Source organism: Myotis myotis, unplaced genomic scaffold (genome assembly GCF_014108235.1).
Source record: "Myotis myotis isolate mMyoMyo1 unplaced genomic scaffold, mMyoMyo1.p scaffold_m19_p_2, whole genome shotgun sequence".
Lineage (NCBI taxonomy): Eukaryota > Metazoa > Chordata > Mammalia > Chiroptera > Vespertilionidae > Myotis > Myotis myotis.
In genome coordinates this window covers 157,312,604-157,330,101 of record NW_023416324.1, presented here as the reverse complement: position 1 = coordinate 157,330,101, position 17,498 = coordinate 157,312,604, and the positions used below count along the sequence as shown (strand labels likewise).

The window sequence follows — 17,498 nt, the reverse complement described above, 5'->3', positions numbered from 1 at the left end:
GTGAAACTGGGGGACTTGCAAAAAGCACTCTTTAGGAAGACTAACGGAATATCTCGGGCACTCCCAGGGATAACTCTTAGGACTATAGACAGATCTTGGGGAACCGTTCAGTAAGAGTGGAGTCACTGGATGTGCCTGAGTTGAGGAAACAGCATGGCACTCCCCAGGGAGACACCCCAGCTCATCATTGAGGACCAGGACCTGAAGGCATGAGAGCAGAAACACCCTCCTCAGGTGCTGGAGACGATCCAGAGCCACAGCCTTCTCCCTACCAATAGGAATGCATTCTCCCGCCTCCTAGACCAGTGGTTCTCAACCTTCCTAATGCCGCGACCCTTTAATACAGTTCCTCATGTTGTGGTGACCCCCAAATTATTTTCATTGCTACTTCATAACTGTAATTTTGCTGCTGTTATGAATAATAATGTAAATATCTAATATGCAGGATGTATTTTCATTGTTACAAATTGAACATAATTAAAGCATAGTGATTAATCACAAAACAATATGTAATTATATATGTGTTTTCTGATGGTCTTAGGCGACCCCTGTGAAAGGGCTGTTCGACCCCCAAAGGGGTCGCGACCCACAGGTTGAGAACCGCTGTCTTAGACCCTTGTGAGATGGTTTTCAGTCCTGTATGAAGTGCCTAGCGTAACTCTAACTCTGTAAGTGCTTACTAGATGCTGCTGTATACTTCTGCTAGGATTGGACAAGACCATCACAGACAACAGAACTTAGCGCTATGGAGAAGCCAAGCACCCAGGTGGCTGTGCTGGGTCTGGGCCACCTCAAGAAAGACCTAGTCTATGGAGAGAGGGGTTGCAGAGAAAGGGCTTCTCTGTGGAGGTGGTACTTTAGGTGCTTCAGGGGGACAAGGTGCTTCAGGCAGACACTTAGAGAATGTGACAGAATCTGTCACATAATAAAGACAGTGGTTAAGGTAAGCAGCTTTGTCCCATTTGAAATTTGATAGTAATTTTCAGGCACACCATATATTATCACATGAGAGAAAAGGTGAGGAGCACATTCCCATAAGCCGTGATAGAGGCAGACATCAACAGAAAGGAGAACTGGATCATTCACGAGTGACAAGTCCATAATAGATATTTTTATCTTAAAGCGAATCCTCTGGGGTGATGCATCCCTTATTTTGATGTCATAAAGCCCACACCTTCCTCCAGACATCCCAAACGCCATTGTCACTGGCCACTGACACTGACACTAATCTGAATGGACCCCAAATGACATTTAGTGTAGGAAACGTTCATTAAGCATTTTCTCAGGCAGGACAATGTGGTGGGTCTGTGGGAAGCCAAAATGTGCAAGCGCGTAGTCTACTTGAGATAAGCTATATGTGCATAAAATATTAAACAAGGCTCCGACTAATAGACTACCGGTGCAGAGCTTTCTCGTTTAGGAAGAAAATGTAGGGTAGGTGGACAGTCCGACTTACTGTAAAGCCAATTAAGCTTCATTTTCAGAACTGTTACTTACAAGGCCCATCCACTGCCCCTGTGCCCAATTTTGCAGTCATCATTAAGCATTATTTTGCTTTTTTTTGTTTGTTTTTGTTTTTTAAATATATTTTTATTGATTTCAGAGAGGAAGGGAGAAGGAGAGATAGATAGAAACATCAATGATGAGAGAGAATCATTGATTGGCTGCCTCCTGTATGCCCCCTAATGGGGATTGAGCCTGCAACCTGGGCATGTGCCTGACCGGGAATCAAACCTGGGACCCTTCAGTCCACAGACAGATGCTCAATCCACTGAGCCAAACCAACTAGGGCTAGGGCAAGCATCCCTTTTCTTAAGGAGACCCCCTTAAATTTTGTAAGCTTCAGATCCCACAAAACCTGGACCTGGCTCTGGTGCATAAACTCGAGATTGAGGGATGGGTTGTGAACACATAGGGGGACGAGTCCCTGCAAATGCAGTGCCTGCTGCCAAGTGCATCGGGACATCTGCTAGAAATCACCACTCCTTCCTCTTTACCTGGAATAAGTAGCATGCGCCAACACATTCTTTTCAGGGAAAGGAATTAGAGAACTCAAGCAAGGTCCCATGGTACTCCAGGTAGACTGTAAGGTCCTAAAGTGGTTTTGCTTTCTCCTTGGCTTTCTCAGGTCTGGGCTACTAGGTTCCGTTCCAGAAGGGGCTCCCGGGGGCAGCCAGCATCCCACCCTACCCCCACCGTGCTCTCCTGTTCTCCCCAGTTCTGTGAGTTCCTTTGTCCCCAACTCCATGATGCTGTGCGAATCTGAGGAGCCCTGGTGTTTCTGTGAAGTTTCCATGACTAATTCTGGCAAAGCAAGGAGAGCCTTTCTCACGTCAACAAAGCCGCTCTGTCACAGAATAGTGGCAAGTGGAGCCAAAATTCCACCTTGGCATACGTAAGGGCTGGTTTTTGGGGGTTTTTTCCAAAAAGAAAAGTTAGGAAGGAGGAAAAGGATGGAAGGCACAGAGCTGACTCAGTTCACATCGTGGTTGATGGTATATGAAGATGTAGTTTTATGCCTTTGCTTATAAGCTCCCTCCCTTACCAAAGCACATTGTTCTTCCAGAAATTGTTTTACTTCAGAAGACTTTTTAAACATCCAAAGTGTTATTTTGTGTTCAGACTTACTGCTGGTGGGCCCAGAGACTCAGACACACTAGCACCTCTAGTGGTGGTTTGGCAAATAACTTGCTTTTTCAGTTGCAAAAATAATTCCTGTTTTTTTAGACTGTGGATCCGGTCTAGCTTTGATTTGTAAAGAAAGCAAAGTGGTGGAGTGGAAAGAGCTGGATTAAAGTCTGGGGACCTCACGTGGAGCCCCCTGAGGTCTTGGACCAATCACATATAGCCGTCCACAAGTCTCGGTTCCTTCTTCATCCTAGGATGTTACATCTGGAACGGCCGTAGAGATAACCCTTGCCTGCCTATCCTTGAAGGTTTTGAGAATAAAAAATGATAGTCAAAGTTACAGACTAATCAATATTACGGTACAAATATAAAGTATCATTTATTGCCATGCAGTGGCTGACAGTTGCTCAGAGGGGAGGTTTTTTCCTGTAAAAGTCAGCAATCTTCCCTGTCAGCCTTTACCAAGAGAAGTCTGCATTGTGAAACTTAGCCAAGGGGCCGAATTCCCAGGGCATGGCTTGCAACACTTACTGCAAACAACATAGAGCCAGTCGGGGAGATGATGCAGACAGATAAAACTAGAAACCTGGTGTTTCTCCATTGGGAACAAGTATTTATTGATTTTTATTCATCTATCAGGGTGTCTACACTTCCAGAATACACCCCCTCTCCCCAATCAATTATACTCTCACAAGTGTATTCAGACCGACGGATGTGTATATCCGTGACCTCTCCCTGTGCCTGCCCTTGGAGCTGTACCCTCTCTCCGAGGCTCACTCCCTTGCTGCTCTTGGTAAAAGAATATCGAGGCTCTGGGGTCAGGCTGACCTGTGTTCTAAGCCTGACTCAGCTCGCACTAGTCATATGGTCTCTGTACATCACAGAGCTTTGCTGAATCGTACTTTCCTCCCCATCTGTTATATGGAAACCTGCACAGACGTGCGAGGACAGAGACTTCTCTGTAAGGAGCCTCACTCGGTGCAGGTGCTCTAATGAATATGAGCATCGGGCCCTCGTCCATTGTCAACCCCACAAGATCTCTGCCTTATGCCTGGCAGGTTCCCCTGCCTCCAGCCTCTCTCCATCCAGGCTGCCCCGCACCTGGAGTCAGAATTCCCAAGTTGGATGGGACCAGACACAATATTCCAAACACCACATCATCATGTCCCTGGCCGCATTCCAAACTTCCCAAGATCCTCAGGCCTACCAGGTCAGCTGGCGAAACCTGCCTCCCTACCTCCTCTCTCTCTTCCTCGCCACACTTCTCCCTACCCATGAGCATGTTCCTGCCATGAACATCTCAAGGTGTTCTCCCTCCCTTAGAATCAGTCACTCGGCAGATGGGTAAAACCACCTACCATGCTAAGGAACTTCCCAGAAGCGTTGGGAATGTTCTCAGCACCCCTGCTCCCAGAGAAGATGGGGCTTGGGAAGGGCTTGTCTTCATTGTTGATTTCTACATGAAAGCATGCCTGTGAATGGGAGGAAGTGGGGAGGACTCTGAGGGCTTCAGGTAAGACATTTTTCCCCCAGTTCTTGGTTCCTGCTGCCTGTGCCTGCAGGGCACGAACCCCAGTGTCCCACCTCCTCACCACATCTGGCAGGGAAGAGCTGAGAGGCACTGCAGGAGCCAGGGCTGCACTCTGCATTGCGGCTCTTGGCTCTGTGAGACAAAGAGAGAGATTGCCACCTATTGACAGATGCACCACCTGCATTTCTCTGTGGTCTTCAAACAGGGCCACAAGGATTGGTAGGCCCTTTGATTTTCCCATTTAATTGGTCCACCTGCTCTCAGGGTTGTCATTCCTGTGTAAGGGAGGAGGGGTGGGGATGTGACAGCCCAAAGTGGTAACAGCATCTCTGAGGGAAAATTGCCTGAGCATCGGTTTTGCACTGTCATGATGGCCACTTTCGTTTGTGTGGCAGGCACCCTGCGACATGTGGTACATCTCATTTAATCTCACACAGCCCTCACAGGGATCAGTGTTATCACTGTGCACAGGCGTGACAGGGCAACTGAGGAGCAGAGGTGGAACATAGGGATTCAAATCTAACTCTGACGCAGTGTATAAGAACTTTTCCTTTAGATTGGGTAGAATCTTCCACTTTCTGGTTATTTAACCTATAAGGCTGAGAACCCTCATCTGTAAAATGGGGATTATGTTGTCAAACTGATGGCTGTGTTATAGAGCTTAACTAAGATAATGTATAGTAAAAATCTCACAGCAGGGTACCAGATATTTGTAAATGGGAGCTTAATCATCTCTTGTCTGTGGATGTGGGTTAGAATCCTAATTCCTTTCATTTTTCGCTTTGGGGCCTTGGGGAAGTTACTTGACCTTTCTGATCTTTAGTTTTCTCGTCTATAAAATGGGGTTAATAACATACATGTTCTTGCAGGGCTGTTCACAAAGTAAGAGGAAATCTTATGTACATAAACACTTTGTAAATTTTAATTGTATTATTCAAGTATTAGTCTATATTTTTCAAATAAAAAGTATGTTTCTTTACATGGATTTTTGAGATCTACTTCTGATGAATGACTATAACCAAAAGATTTTTTTTTAGTACTCACTAAAAGCAACAACAGAAGATAAAAAAGAGGCTCCATAAAGCCACCGGCTATTATTCTGCAGTAAACTCTATAAGCATTAACATTAATAACACTTTTCATAGGCAATTTGTTTTACAGTTTGTGATGCACTTCCAGATATGTTATTTCATTTCATCTTCACAGGGCAGGGTTGGTCTTGATCCCTATTATAGAGAGGAAAAAAACTGAGGCTCAAAGTATTAAAGTGACTAGTTACAACACAGCTAATAAGTGCTAACGGTTGTGGGTGTCTGCCATGGAGCTGTGTGTTGGTGTGCCTTTAAGTGTAGGCATATGTCTGAGCATGCTTTTTATGCATTTGTGTGTCTGCACCTTGTGTGACACACACACACACACACACACACACACACACACACACACACACACACAGGATTATATGTTAGCTGGTTGTTTCCTGAAAGGGAAAGGAGAAAATAGGGTCTTATCTGAGATTTTTTTTTTTTTTTTTACACTGCCCAGCAATAGCCTTTTCCTCTTCTTTTTTAGAGCTGATTTCTATTCCCAGGCACAGTTTCCAAGAGGGCTGCTCTGCTTGGAGAATATGTTTGATTTTATCGCTATTCCTGGTTTAGGAAACAACAGCTAGTCCTCCCAGCCTTCTGGGAATTACTTCCTCTTTTCTTCCCTGCCTGCCAGCTTTATTGAATTCGCCTTAGCAACATCCAAAAAAGAATGGGTGTGGCAACAGCCCGTGAACCAATGAGATGTGAACATGGCGAGGGTTTCTAGACCAATGGGAGCCTTGTATGACAAGCAGGCTGGCTCTGGAGAGAAAACAATAACCTGAAGTTTGCAAAGCAGCCTCCGGGTGGCAGCAGACCAGCTGTATTGGACACAGCCCCTAAGCTCTCAATATCTACTTTGTTTTTTGTTTTCTGTGACCTATTCTTGTATATAAAACACCAGCTATAAGAATTTACTGTAAGAAGTGAGTTTATGAGTGTGAGTTCTCTGCTTGACACAGTAGACAAGGCCCGAAGAGCAGAATCTCAGGTTCCATCCCCACCCTTACTATGGCCAGTCCCATGACCCCATCACAACTGCCATCTTTGTTGGTTTTAGCACAGCCAATGCCACCCTGGTGGGCAGGCCAGAGGCCTGTGGTGAGACTGCCTGTGCAGCCAGTCAGGAAGAGTGGCTGGAGGAATCCCATTCTCCTTCATTCAACCTCCACTACTGCTGGCCTGAGTGGCAAATGAGGTGGGCCTGGCTTTTAGTCGCCAATTAACACGAGAGAACAAGTGTGTCACTGACAGATGAATAACTACAAACACCCACATTTTCAGAGGCATAGGTTGGAGCCATTCCCTGCCTTTTCAGTTCTAGAGCATATGTCTGCACAGGAATATCTGACCATAAGTGTTTCGAGGCTAGTTCTACTGCTTATCAGATGGTTTGGCCCTCTTGGTCTTGAAGCCAGAGGCAGATGTGGACAGGACCTCAATTAGACCAAATAAAATAACAGCAGATCTATGTTTCAATAGCTTGGCTATTCTTCTTTTGCTTTGAACACTACTCAGTGAGATTTTGGTCTTTCAGATAGCCATATTTCTCTCATGTATTTCCATTTCTGCCCTAGCTGGTTTGGCTCAATCGAACCTGAAGGGTCCCAGGTTCGATTCCAGTCAAGGGCACATGCCCAGGTTGCCGGCTCGATCCCCAGTAAGGGGTGTGCGGGGGCAGCCGATCAATGATTCTCTCTCATCATTGATGTTTCTATCTATATCTTCTCCCTTCCTCTCTCTGAAATCAATAAAAATATTTTTTTTAAAGTTTCCATTTCTGCCTAGTCTATTCTTCTCACCCTTTGGAAATCAGTGAAAGCCCCCTATCTCAGAGTCTCACTTGGTTCGTGTCCTCCATCTCTCCTCCAGCCCCCTGGTGCTTCCATATCGCTTTCTAAAGATCTCTTGACTTGTGTTTCCTCAGAGAGTCACAGAGCACCTTGAGGTCAGGGACTGTGCTTTTATATCTCCTTTCCTTAGTATAGTGTTGGCATATAATGGATAATATTATATTAACCAATAAATGTTCTTAGAAGAATGGGAGCATGCAAGAAAAGAGCTCTTGTTCTTAAAGAAACAATCTTACAGACTCGTAGGTGGCCTGGGCTGGAGCAGTGCTGGCAAGACTGGTGCTGGCTGCTGGGGACAGCTTGTGGCTAATCAGGACCCTTCAACCTGTGACTCCAGACCAAGCCCTGGGCTTGAACCATAATCACCACCATTGGTTCATCCCATCATGGGCTCATTTCAGTGACATGGTGTTCTTTTATGATTTTGTGTTTTAGGAAGAACTAAGGAGCAAATCCAAGATCTGTGCCAATGTGTTTTGCGGAGCCGGCCGGGAATGTGCAGTCACAGAGAAGGGAGAGCCCACCTGCCTCTGCATTGAGGTAAGTCCTGAGGTCAGGAGCCAGAGGACAGCTGCCCAGGCTAGGGTGGCTGCCTTGTTGGAGCTGCCAGTCGGCACAGCAGTGCCAACAATGTCATCAACTTTATGAAAGCACACCTGGTCTATCTGAAAAGAGTGGAATTTTCATCCCAGGAGTTAAAAATCAGATGTGAATACAGGGATTTTTTTTAAAGTTTAGTTTTATAAGATTTTTAAATTACAAAATGAATAATTGCTTTATGTAAGTCAAATAAGTACAGGTATTTATGCAAACATAAAATTAATCTTCCGCATAACCTTCAAATCCCATTAGTCTGAGTTAACCAGTCTGAGTTAATCCAAAGTCCAGGTTAACAGATTGGAATATATTTGTGTCACATTTTTGCCTTTGCTACTATAAACATGTAGAGAGATTCCTTCTATTTCATACAAAAATGGAATCATAACATATAGTTATAGATATGTATATACACAACTTGCGTTTTGTACTCATGCATAGATCATGGAAAGCCCTGCAGGTCACGATGTATAGCTGTAACTCACTTTTTAACAGATGCGTGATCTTTAGTGGTATAAATGCACCAGATTTACGCAATCATTTCCCTATAGATGGACACGTCCCACTGAACAACAACACCCTTATGCAAACAGCTCTACATGCTGCTGCCTTTATTTCTGTAGGATTGATTTCCACTCGGATATGCAAATTTTAAAAAATAGGCAGAATGCAAGTTTTTCAAGTTTGCTTTGATTTTGAATGAACCATAAAAAGCAAAGTGAGCTTTCGAGAAATACTTCTTTCATAAGCAGGATTCTGATCAGTTCTCACTCTTCAAGCAAACAACCCTGAATGCCTGCCCTTTACCCCCTTTCTGTCAAATCAACCCAAGCCTGAAGTGCATCTGTCCTTGTGCAAATAAATACACCCAATTGAGTCCCCAGAGGAAGGATCCTGACCCATTGCTCCAGAAAGGAAGTCCTCCAGTTTAGAAATTAGGAAAACAGATTATGCTGGAGACCTGGCAGGGCCTCACTGGAGGTGTGCTGGCCGCTGTGTGGTGGCTTACGCCCAGACTTAGGGTTCAGCAGCCTGGCGTCTAGTCTCAGCTCGGCCACATACAATTGTGTGATTTTTGAGCAAGCTAGTGCCACAGGATACCATGAAGACAGAGACTGTGTTTGGCTTTGCCCCGTGCCCAGCACATAGAAGAACTCAGTCATGAGTATTGGTTAGGCGCAGTTTGTCATTCTGGCTTTGGTGTTCTTGTCTGTAAATCGGAAAGTTTGGGCTACCTCCCTCTCCAGTGTCCTGTGTTTCCTTTCACTGCATCTGCTCTTTCTTGCTTCGGTGCCTTTATTACGTCCAAGCTGAACTTGCTTCTCCCTCTCTCCTTTCAGAAACCACAAAAGTCTTAAGAAACTGAGCTTGCCTGTGACCATGGCACTTTAAATAGCCGAGGTGCCAAGTGAACTTTAGTCCACTTCCTCTTTCATAATGATTCTCTGTAATACTTCACAAAAATCCGGGCACCCCAACCCCCAGCCTCACAGCAGGCGTTGCAAGATTGGGAGGAAAACAAAATGGCCCCAAAGTACAAGCAAAGCAAGAGAGCAAAGATCCTTCAGGGTCCGCCCCAGAAGAGTAGAAGGCGTGCAGCGTTTGCCTGCTTTGCAGTCTCCACATTTCCAGCCCTCAGCTCTGGCTGTTTTGTGTCATAGAATGCTGACTTTTAAGGGATCTTAGATCAGCCAGAGACATTGAGTAACTTACTACAAAACGGCAAAGCAATGAAAATTCCAAACTCCTGGCTTCTAATAAAATGCCCTTTCTGTTTGTTTGGTAGGGGTATGTCAGGGAGGGGTGTGTCAGGGAGAGGTGTGTCAGAGAGGGGTGTGTCAGGGAGGGGTGTGTCAGGGAGGGGTGTGTCAGGAAGGGGTGTGTCAGGAAGGGGTATGTCAGGGAGGGGTGTGTCAGGGAGGGGTGTGTCAGGGAGGGGTGTGTCAGAGGGGTATGGCAGGGAGGGGTGTGTCAAGGAGGGAGGTGGCAGGGAGGTGGGGTCTGTCTCTTCACTGAATAGCAGAAGACCCTGACCCAGGATCAGCACACAGAGCTATATGGGGCTGCAAGGTGATAAGGTGCCTCCAACACTAAGTGGTGTACGGTCACAGATGCCAGGGCTGAGGCTCCCACTGCTGAGGCCATCGCTGCTGGTGGGGAGTCCTCAGGAGATGGCTCTGTGTGCTCGTGTGTGCATGCTCTGTGTGTGCCAGCACCCTTGATTGCACCAACATCCAGCTCTGTTTCAGCAATGCAAACCTCACAAGAGGCCTGTGTGTGGCAGCAACGGCAAGACCTACCTCAACCACTGTGAGCTGCATCGAGATGCCTGCCTCACTGGATCCAAAATCCAGGTCGACTACGATGGACACTGCAAAGGTACGGAGTGCTCTCACTGCTCACTGGGGAGCCAGGAAGGCAGAGCAGTGTGGCAGGGATACCCGGAGTTCTTTCCACCCTGACCACAGCACCCAAAGCCATGGAGACCACCCAGGTTCTTGGAGGCATATCCTCTTGGCACCCATGAGCCTGCTGGGTTCCTCCTGGATGGCCCAGGCTTCTGCCCAGGGTTTCCTGTATCAGACCCCCAGGGGGCTTCCAGCTCTGTCTGCAGCTGAATGGTGGGTAGGCAACCACATCCGTAATCAATAATAATAAGGAAGTGTTTAAGTGAATTCTGTATCTTTTTAAAACGCAGGTAAATTTCACTTTTCCCATGTTTTTAAAATTTGGGTACCTCTCGGCCCTGGTAGTATTATATTTCCTCTAGTTTACATTCAAACCATTATCATAAGGTTAAAAGGGAAGGGGTCCCATGCTTGTTGCTAATTAGACATTCGCCCCTTGCCTAACTGCTGCCCTGCCTAACCTGTCTCAGCCTCAAACTTCCCTGAAGAAACAAGAGGTGTTTCCCACATGTTGGTCTGCACTCTGTTTCCACAGTGATTCCATATGAGATCTCAAAGTCCCAGTGACCTCCCCCATCCCTCAATCTAGCAGGACAAGGTGTGAGATCAGGAGGGACTCAGTGGCCCCAAAATGTCAAACAAAACAGGAAAGAAAAGACCGCCTTCTCCCCCAAACTTGGATCTTGGAAGAAGGAAAGGAGACAGGACTTAAGACAAAATGATGAAAAGGTTACAGGTGGCTACTTAATGTGGGGCCATTTTAATCCTAGTAATACATAGACATTTTCTTTTTTCTTGACTTTGCATTATGCATCTTTTTTTGTCTTTCAGAGAAGAAATCTGTAGGTCCATCTGCCAGCCCAGGTGAGTGCCTGTTTTTCCACAGTGTGCACCTTTTTTTAAAAAAAAATGTTATTACATTTATTGGGGGGACATTGATCAGCATGGACATATATAGGCTTCAGGTGTGGGTTTCAATGTTACAAGATCTGTATATTGCACTGTGTGCTCACCACCCAAAGTCAGATCTTCTCCTGCCACCATCTCTTGGGACCTCCTTCATCCCCAACCACTTTCCCTCTGGCAACCACCCCACTGTTGTTTGTGTTCAGGAGTTTCAGTTTTATATCCCACAGATGAATGAAATCATACGGTTCTTAGCTTTTTCTGACTGACTTATTTCACGAAACATAATGTTCTCAAGGCCCATCCATGCACTGTGCATCTTAGGGAGGAAATTCTTTTCATGATGGAAACTTCGTGTTCTGCAATCCCTGCTGAAGGCCACTAGAGCTCCGTGTCAGCCCTGTGACCCACAGCTGGTGGCTCTTCAGCATAGCTCAGAAAAGCTGCAAAACTGCATTGCAGTTTTTTGTGTGTTTGTCATTTGAAGCATCGGGTTGGGTCAGAATGTTGACTGCGTTTTGCATTTTTGTTGAGTCGGGATTGAACTGCTAGGATGAGAAAGTCACTGAGTCCTTCCTTCAGGGATCTGCAAGATAGCCTGTTGTTGGGGGATGAGCAGAATCAGAGGCACAACTTTTTAAGAAAGGGGGGGATCTGTAATGCTAGTAAGATTTCTTCTGTGATCTTCTACGAATAAAAAGTAAAATTTCATCGTCATTTATAAATGCAGACCCCTTTACATTTCCTTAAATCCTCACAATAACATTGTGAGGTAGGTTTTATTGTAATTACCTTACAGATGAGGAGATTGAGGCTCAGAGAGGCCAGGTGAATTTCCCTGAATCCCACAGCTAAAAAGTGGCACACTGGGGAGAGGTGCCCAGATTTTCATTCACTGGCTTAGTGCCTTTTGCACGTCCTAACATGTATTATCTTCCAGAAATTCCCTTTTGCCAAGTCTTTCCCTTCCTTGCTTCCCCATCCACCCAACTCTCAGCCCCACCTGTTGTTCCCATGTGGCCTACACAGCTGTCCAGAGACTGGCTTCAACGTGGCCCGTCATTGGCCTCATTTTCTGTTGTGTATAATGCAGGCAGTGTACAATTTAGGTGGAAGAAAGTTTTGATTGACCCAGTTGGTGAGAGAAGGAAAAGCTATACAGAGAGAATCAGAAATCCAGTGGCATAAAGAAATGCAATGCTCTCCTTTATTCGTGTATTATTTTACCTTATCTTTGGGCCAAGAGAGCTGTTCTGTTGATTGATTGATTTCCCCCACGCCCTCAGCTTCCTAAAGTTAATGAAAATGACCTTTATTTTGCTGCTTTACTTTTTTTCCCTTCACCTATGCAATATAGTCTTTCTGTTTCAATATTCTTGATCTTTATAAAATTTTTTAGACACTCGAGCTTGAATCCTGGGTTCAACACTTTCCAGTATGTGCCCTGGGTTGACTCCTCTGTAGCATGTGCGTGGCCATCCTGTTTCCCTAAGTGCTGTGGGACTGCAATGAGATGACGCACTCACATGGTGGGTGCTGGGGGACACTGGGGTCCTCACCGTCAGTTGACCTCCCCCCTTTCCTGCAGTCGTTTGCTATCAGTCCAATCGCGATGAGCTCCGGCGTCGCATCATCCAGTGGCTGGAAGCAGAGATCATTCCAGACGGCTGGTTCTCTAAAGGCAGCAACTACAGTGAAATCCTGGACAAGTACTTCAAGGTAATCCAAAGTTGGGGTCAAAGACTGGTCGCCCGTGGCCAGACCACGAGGAAATGCAAACCAGCAGAGAGTCCTTGAGTGTTTCCTCACCATAGATCATTCCATGAGCAGCGACAGTTGCCTTCTGACCAGCTTGATCAGAGGGAGTCCAGTAGTACAGTCTTTATGGTCAAACACATATGTGTTGCTCTGTTTGTGCAGTTAAAGCCACATAGGTGTCAAAAAGCTTATGTATGAAAACTATGGCCAGGCTCCATGCCCCTGTCCCATATGACACCTTATAGAACTGTTTGCCAATACAAAAATACCTTCTGCTCTCACTCAGACCCAGGCCTCCTTACCCTCTTTCCCACCTAGTTTGATATTTCTCTAAGTCATTAACTGACTACCCATGGCCCACAGAGCAACTCTCATCTGAGAAGAGTCGATGGGTTGGCATTTCATGGGTCCAGGATCCTTCATGAACCTAGAGATTGCTACTCTCTTAAAGAGACAGATTATTCCCATTGGGAACAGGAGAGATGCTACTTCAAAAAGGGAGATGAGGGTAGAAATAGTACTTAGCAATGAGCAAGGCCACCATGTCAAGATCTTTCTGGGAGCTTGAAATAGTTGTTGGAAGAAGCAGTTAAGGGTGCTCTCTTCCAGCTGATGGACGAGAACACAGACGCACATGAATGTATGTCCCTCTCAGAGATAAACAAACTACATGCAAAAGCAAGCGCGTGTGCGCACAGCAACACACACCCCACTTACAGAGATGCACACGCCACACAGAGACACATCCTACCCACAGACACATGCACTCCGTTACCCACATTCCCACATGCGCACAAAAGCCCCTTCACTTGCAGACACACATCTCTGGGCAGATGCCCTGGAATGCTCATCCCCAGACATGCACGCCCTCACGTGCCTCAGGGCCTTCTGTCCCAGAACCTAACCAGGCAGGACTCAGGAGCAACCCCAGGCACATGAAGAACTTCTTGCCAGCTCTGCAGTCACCGAATGTGGTCAGCATCAGCCCAGTCTATGGATTCCTCTTCTAACGGACATTCTGGACCCTACATACTGCGTTGGCTTGAAATAGGATCTCTGGTCATTTTAGAGTCTGCTTGTGTTATTGTCTTTAGATGGCGAGTTCTCTCTTCTATGGCAGAACAAGTATATCTCTCTTGATTCCAAGTGTTTGAGGTCACACCTGGATGTTAAAGCACAGCCCTTCTCACGGTGTCCTCTGTCTCAACCTCTCCCACGCTGTGGAGCCCTTGGGAAGCTCTTTATCTGTCCTTCAGCATCTGCTTTTTGATGATTATCTGAGACCTGTACTAGTATGTGGAGTCTTCAAACGGAGACTCCCGCCCACTAGGCAAACAGCTGCCTGTTTCTAAGCGATCTGATACCTCACAGAGACTGTTTCTGCACCAGTGAATCTCCCTTAGCCCAGCTGGCGTTCCTTATAGAAAAATCAGTTAAAAAGCAAATCTAATCAGAATGCGGAGAAGACCAAAATCAGGCCCTCACCTCAACTGGGGATTCAGTCAATCTTTCTTAGGTGAAAGCGTGAGAAGAGATAAAGAAAGAGGCTTCCACGGCCATGTCACACACACAACCCGGACTCTGGGTGGCAGACTCCTGGTGGCCAGGCTGAAACTGGATCCAGCCTTCTGATCTCCCTTACCCCAGGATTACATTTCCCATCAGCCCAGCTTCTGTACGCGACTGCGTGCCTGGCCGAGCCCATCTCCTTTCAGCAATCTCCAAACTTGCAGTAAGCCCAAACATGGGTCTCGAAGCACACTTTTCTGCCTTGCCTCAACCCTAAGGTTACATAGAAAAGGGCAGTTATCTTGAGTGTAGATCTGGGAAATGCTGGTGTAAAGAGGTACTATGCCTTTGTAGCCGGTTGGTTGAACAGAGACACAGTGAATTAGGTAGGTTCTTGGTCCAAGTTCATGACCCGACCTCCCCCTCACCCCTGCAGGCCCCCTAGGGATTTCAGGATTCCAGGCTGTTTCAGGGCTGGTTTCAAACCTGTTTTCCTGTGGCTGCCACATACAGACCTGGCCTGGAGTAGCCCAATTGGGTCCTCATGAGATGAGTGCAGGCAGGTTGGCCCCTCCCTCAGCTTCAGGCCTGGACTCTGGTCCCACTGAATGTGCAGGGAGTGTACTCAGCACTGCCCTTTGAGAGCTGCCTGGGCTGTAGGTGCCAGGCTCCGGGTGCCCCTAGTGCCCTCTGGGTCCACAGCCATTGCGGGACTGTTCCTCTCCTCACACTCAGTCTGTACTCAGGCCCTGATGGGGTTGCGTCTGTAAAAGCTGCTCCGGTCTGTCCAGCACTTGCAGCATTTGGACCCAAGAAAGTCCTATGCTGCTAAGAATGGCACCGGGCCAACCTTATTTTATTTCTCTATGTTCATTAATCAAGACCTCACAAGGTGAACACTTAGGGAAGGTTCCTCGGGTGAATGTATGGTGACTACAGAACATCTGAGAACTCTTCCTAGGAATTAGGACAAGAATCATGAACAGATACTAAACAAGGGCCGTCATAGTTGTCTCATACATTGCTGTCATACATACCCTGGACAGGTTTACAGCCTTAGAGTGGAATACATGCGACTGTGACAGTTATCGAAGGACAGTTGGTAGCTGTGTCTTTACCTTCCACCTAGAAACCTGGACAGACTTTTCTTCCAGAATTCCTTACACCATCTGGGAATCCACCTTGAAGGTACCATGAGGGTGCTGATTACTCCCAGGGCAGCAGTATGAGGCAACCTAAGGGAAGAATTTTGAAAGACAAAATTTTTTCCATTCGAACTATTTAGGAAAACAAGTGTCCAACTTGGAATTTAAGCCAAGCCTTGAAACTGACAACCCCCTCCTACAGCTGGGGCCTGAATACAAGGGCTTGGTTTAGCATCTTGACAAAGTGGGGACAATGCCTGAGCTCAATACACCCTCACCCTGTGCTCATGGGATATCAGCTGGGCCATGAGGACAGCCTGGACAGCTGAGGACCTGTGCTGCAGTGGGGCCCACACACAGGACAAGGGTGGGGGATTTTGCACCACCTCTGCCTGCAAGCCATTTGCGTCTGTCTCCTCACTGATGAAGGGTACCAGTGTGAAAGTTAAGCACTGAGCAGGCCAGGGAAGCTGGAAATCAAGCATTAAGAAATGGCCCTGTGAGCTCTGAGTGCCACCTGTGTCATTATTCCCAAGTAGCATGCTAGAAATACACTTCCTGGGTTCTGCCACGGAAATTCTGGCTCACAGAGTTGTTACCACATGTTCTTTAGGGTTTAAGGATGTGGTGTGGTGGCTGCCTGAACTCAGGGCTGCCATCGAGACTGTCTGCAGAGTTCCTGAAGCCCCCCAGGCTTTCTGGGTTCCGCGGACCACCTCAGGCTGCCCTCCTTGGCAGCGGCTGGGTTTGGAAGGCCCTCAGTGGCCTCTGCCCAGGTACTTTCACTCTCATCTCGAGACTCAGGTGCCTTCTCTGGGTGCCCAGGGATCCGAGCCTTTGGTGCTGTAGCTCTCTGAGGCTAAGCCAAGGCAGAGTTGGTTGGAACATGTCCAGAACAAGATAAACCAGGGGTGGGTCCAGCCCAGCGGGGGAATGCTGGAACTGGGTTCTACAAACTGTTCCTGAAAGATCTCTTCATCCCCTTTCTAGAATTTTGATAATGGTGACTCTCGCTTGGACTCCAGTGAGTTCCTGAAATTTGTGGAGCAGAATGAAACCGCCATCAACATCACCACCTATGCAGACCAGGAGAACAACAAGCTGCTTAGGTGAGTGGAGTGAGAGCGACAGGGAGGGGTCCATGAGAGGAAGGCTGGATAGGAGAGGGGATTTGAACTCCTTCCTGCTACAAAGGAGCCACCAGTGTTAATGCGAATAAAAAGAAAAATAGGAATTCTGTCCGGGTCTAATCTGTGAACATTATGAACTAATATACTGAGCACCACTAGTATCTGATCAAACAGTTATTGTTTTTGGCTAGAACTTGCAAGGAATAGAAGCATGTAATTTTAAGTAAATGATCAAGGTTGCATCAGAACAAAGTTGTTTCTGAGTGTTGTGGTAATGTTTTAACGGTTAATTTTCTGAAGGAATTACTTTAATGCAATATTTAACTGTAGCTTAGATCTGATTTTTATGATAATCGGTGCTATTTCATGTAGAGAACTCTAATGGTTACAAATGTGAGTACATCCCTCTCCTTTTCTGGTATCATTCCAAAGCAAATAGTAATAAAAATGAATCCCTAAGAAACCTCTGGTGTGGTTCCAGTACATTGGTAAAAATTAAAATAGTTTAAGCACCACTTTGTTCAAAGGAAGTACAAGCATGAAAGCCCAGACTCTAGAAAGATTCCTTCTTAATAATAGTCCATGGCCTAAGTATAATATCTGAAAAGCCTTCATATTTTGATAAACTAAAATTAGGCAATATTTTACAAGTTCAACGTTTGATCCCCATACCATCTCAGTGAAGGAGGAGTCCTGTCTCCATTTTACAGATGAGAAAGCAGGCACAGAAAGGTTGAATAACTAGCTCAAGGCCATTTGGGCAGTAAGTGATTGAGCCAGGGCTCAAATCCAGGCCATGGGAGAGTGAGAGAGCTGAGATCCTGTGAAATTTCTGGAAGGTCTTGTTCTAGAATGGTGATGCTTGCTTGAACTCCACGTTCTTTCAGATCACACATTGCTTTCATATTGTCTATTCCTCTCGCTTCTGTTTTGATTTTCCTTGTTTGG

At 46.3% G+C, this 17,498-nt stretch overlaps 1 protein-coding gene across 1 annotated transcript in view; it reads left to right on the top strand.

Moving 5' to 3' along the window:
• FSTL1 (follistatin like 1) overlaps positions 1-17,498 on the top strand; it is a 55,290-nt gene that overhangs the window by 28,128 nt on the left and 9,664 nt on the right. Inside the window, exons 3-7 of the mRNA XM_036349755.1 lie at positions 7,533-7,637; positions 9,944-10,073; positions 10,934-10,966; positions 12,597-12,727; positions 16,411-16,529. Coding sequence (XP_036205648.1) covers positions 7,533-7,637; positions 9,944-10,073; positions 10,934-10,966; positions 12,597-12,727; positions 16,411-16,529 — 518 coding nt within the window. The remainder of the gene's footprint in view (positions 1-7,532; positions 7,638-9,943; positions 10,074-10,933; positions 10,967-12,596; positions 12,728-16,410; positions 16,530-17,498) is intronic.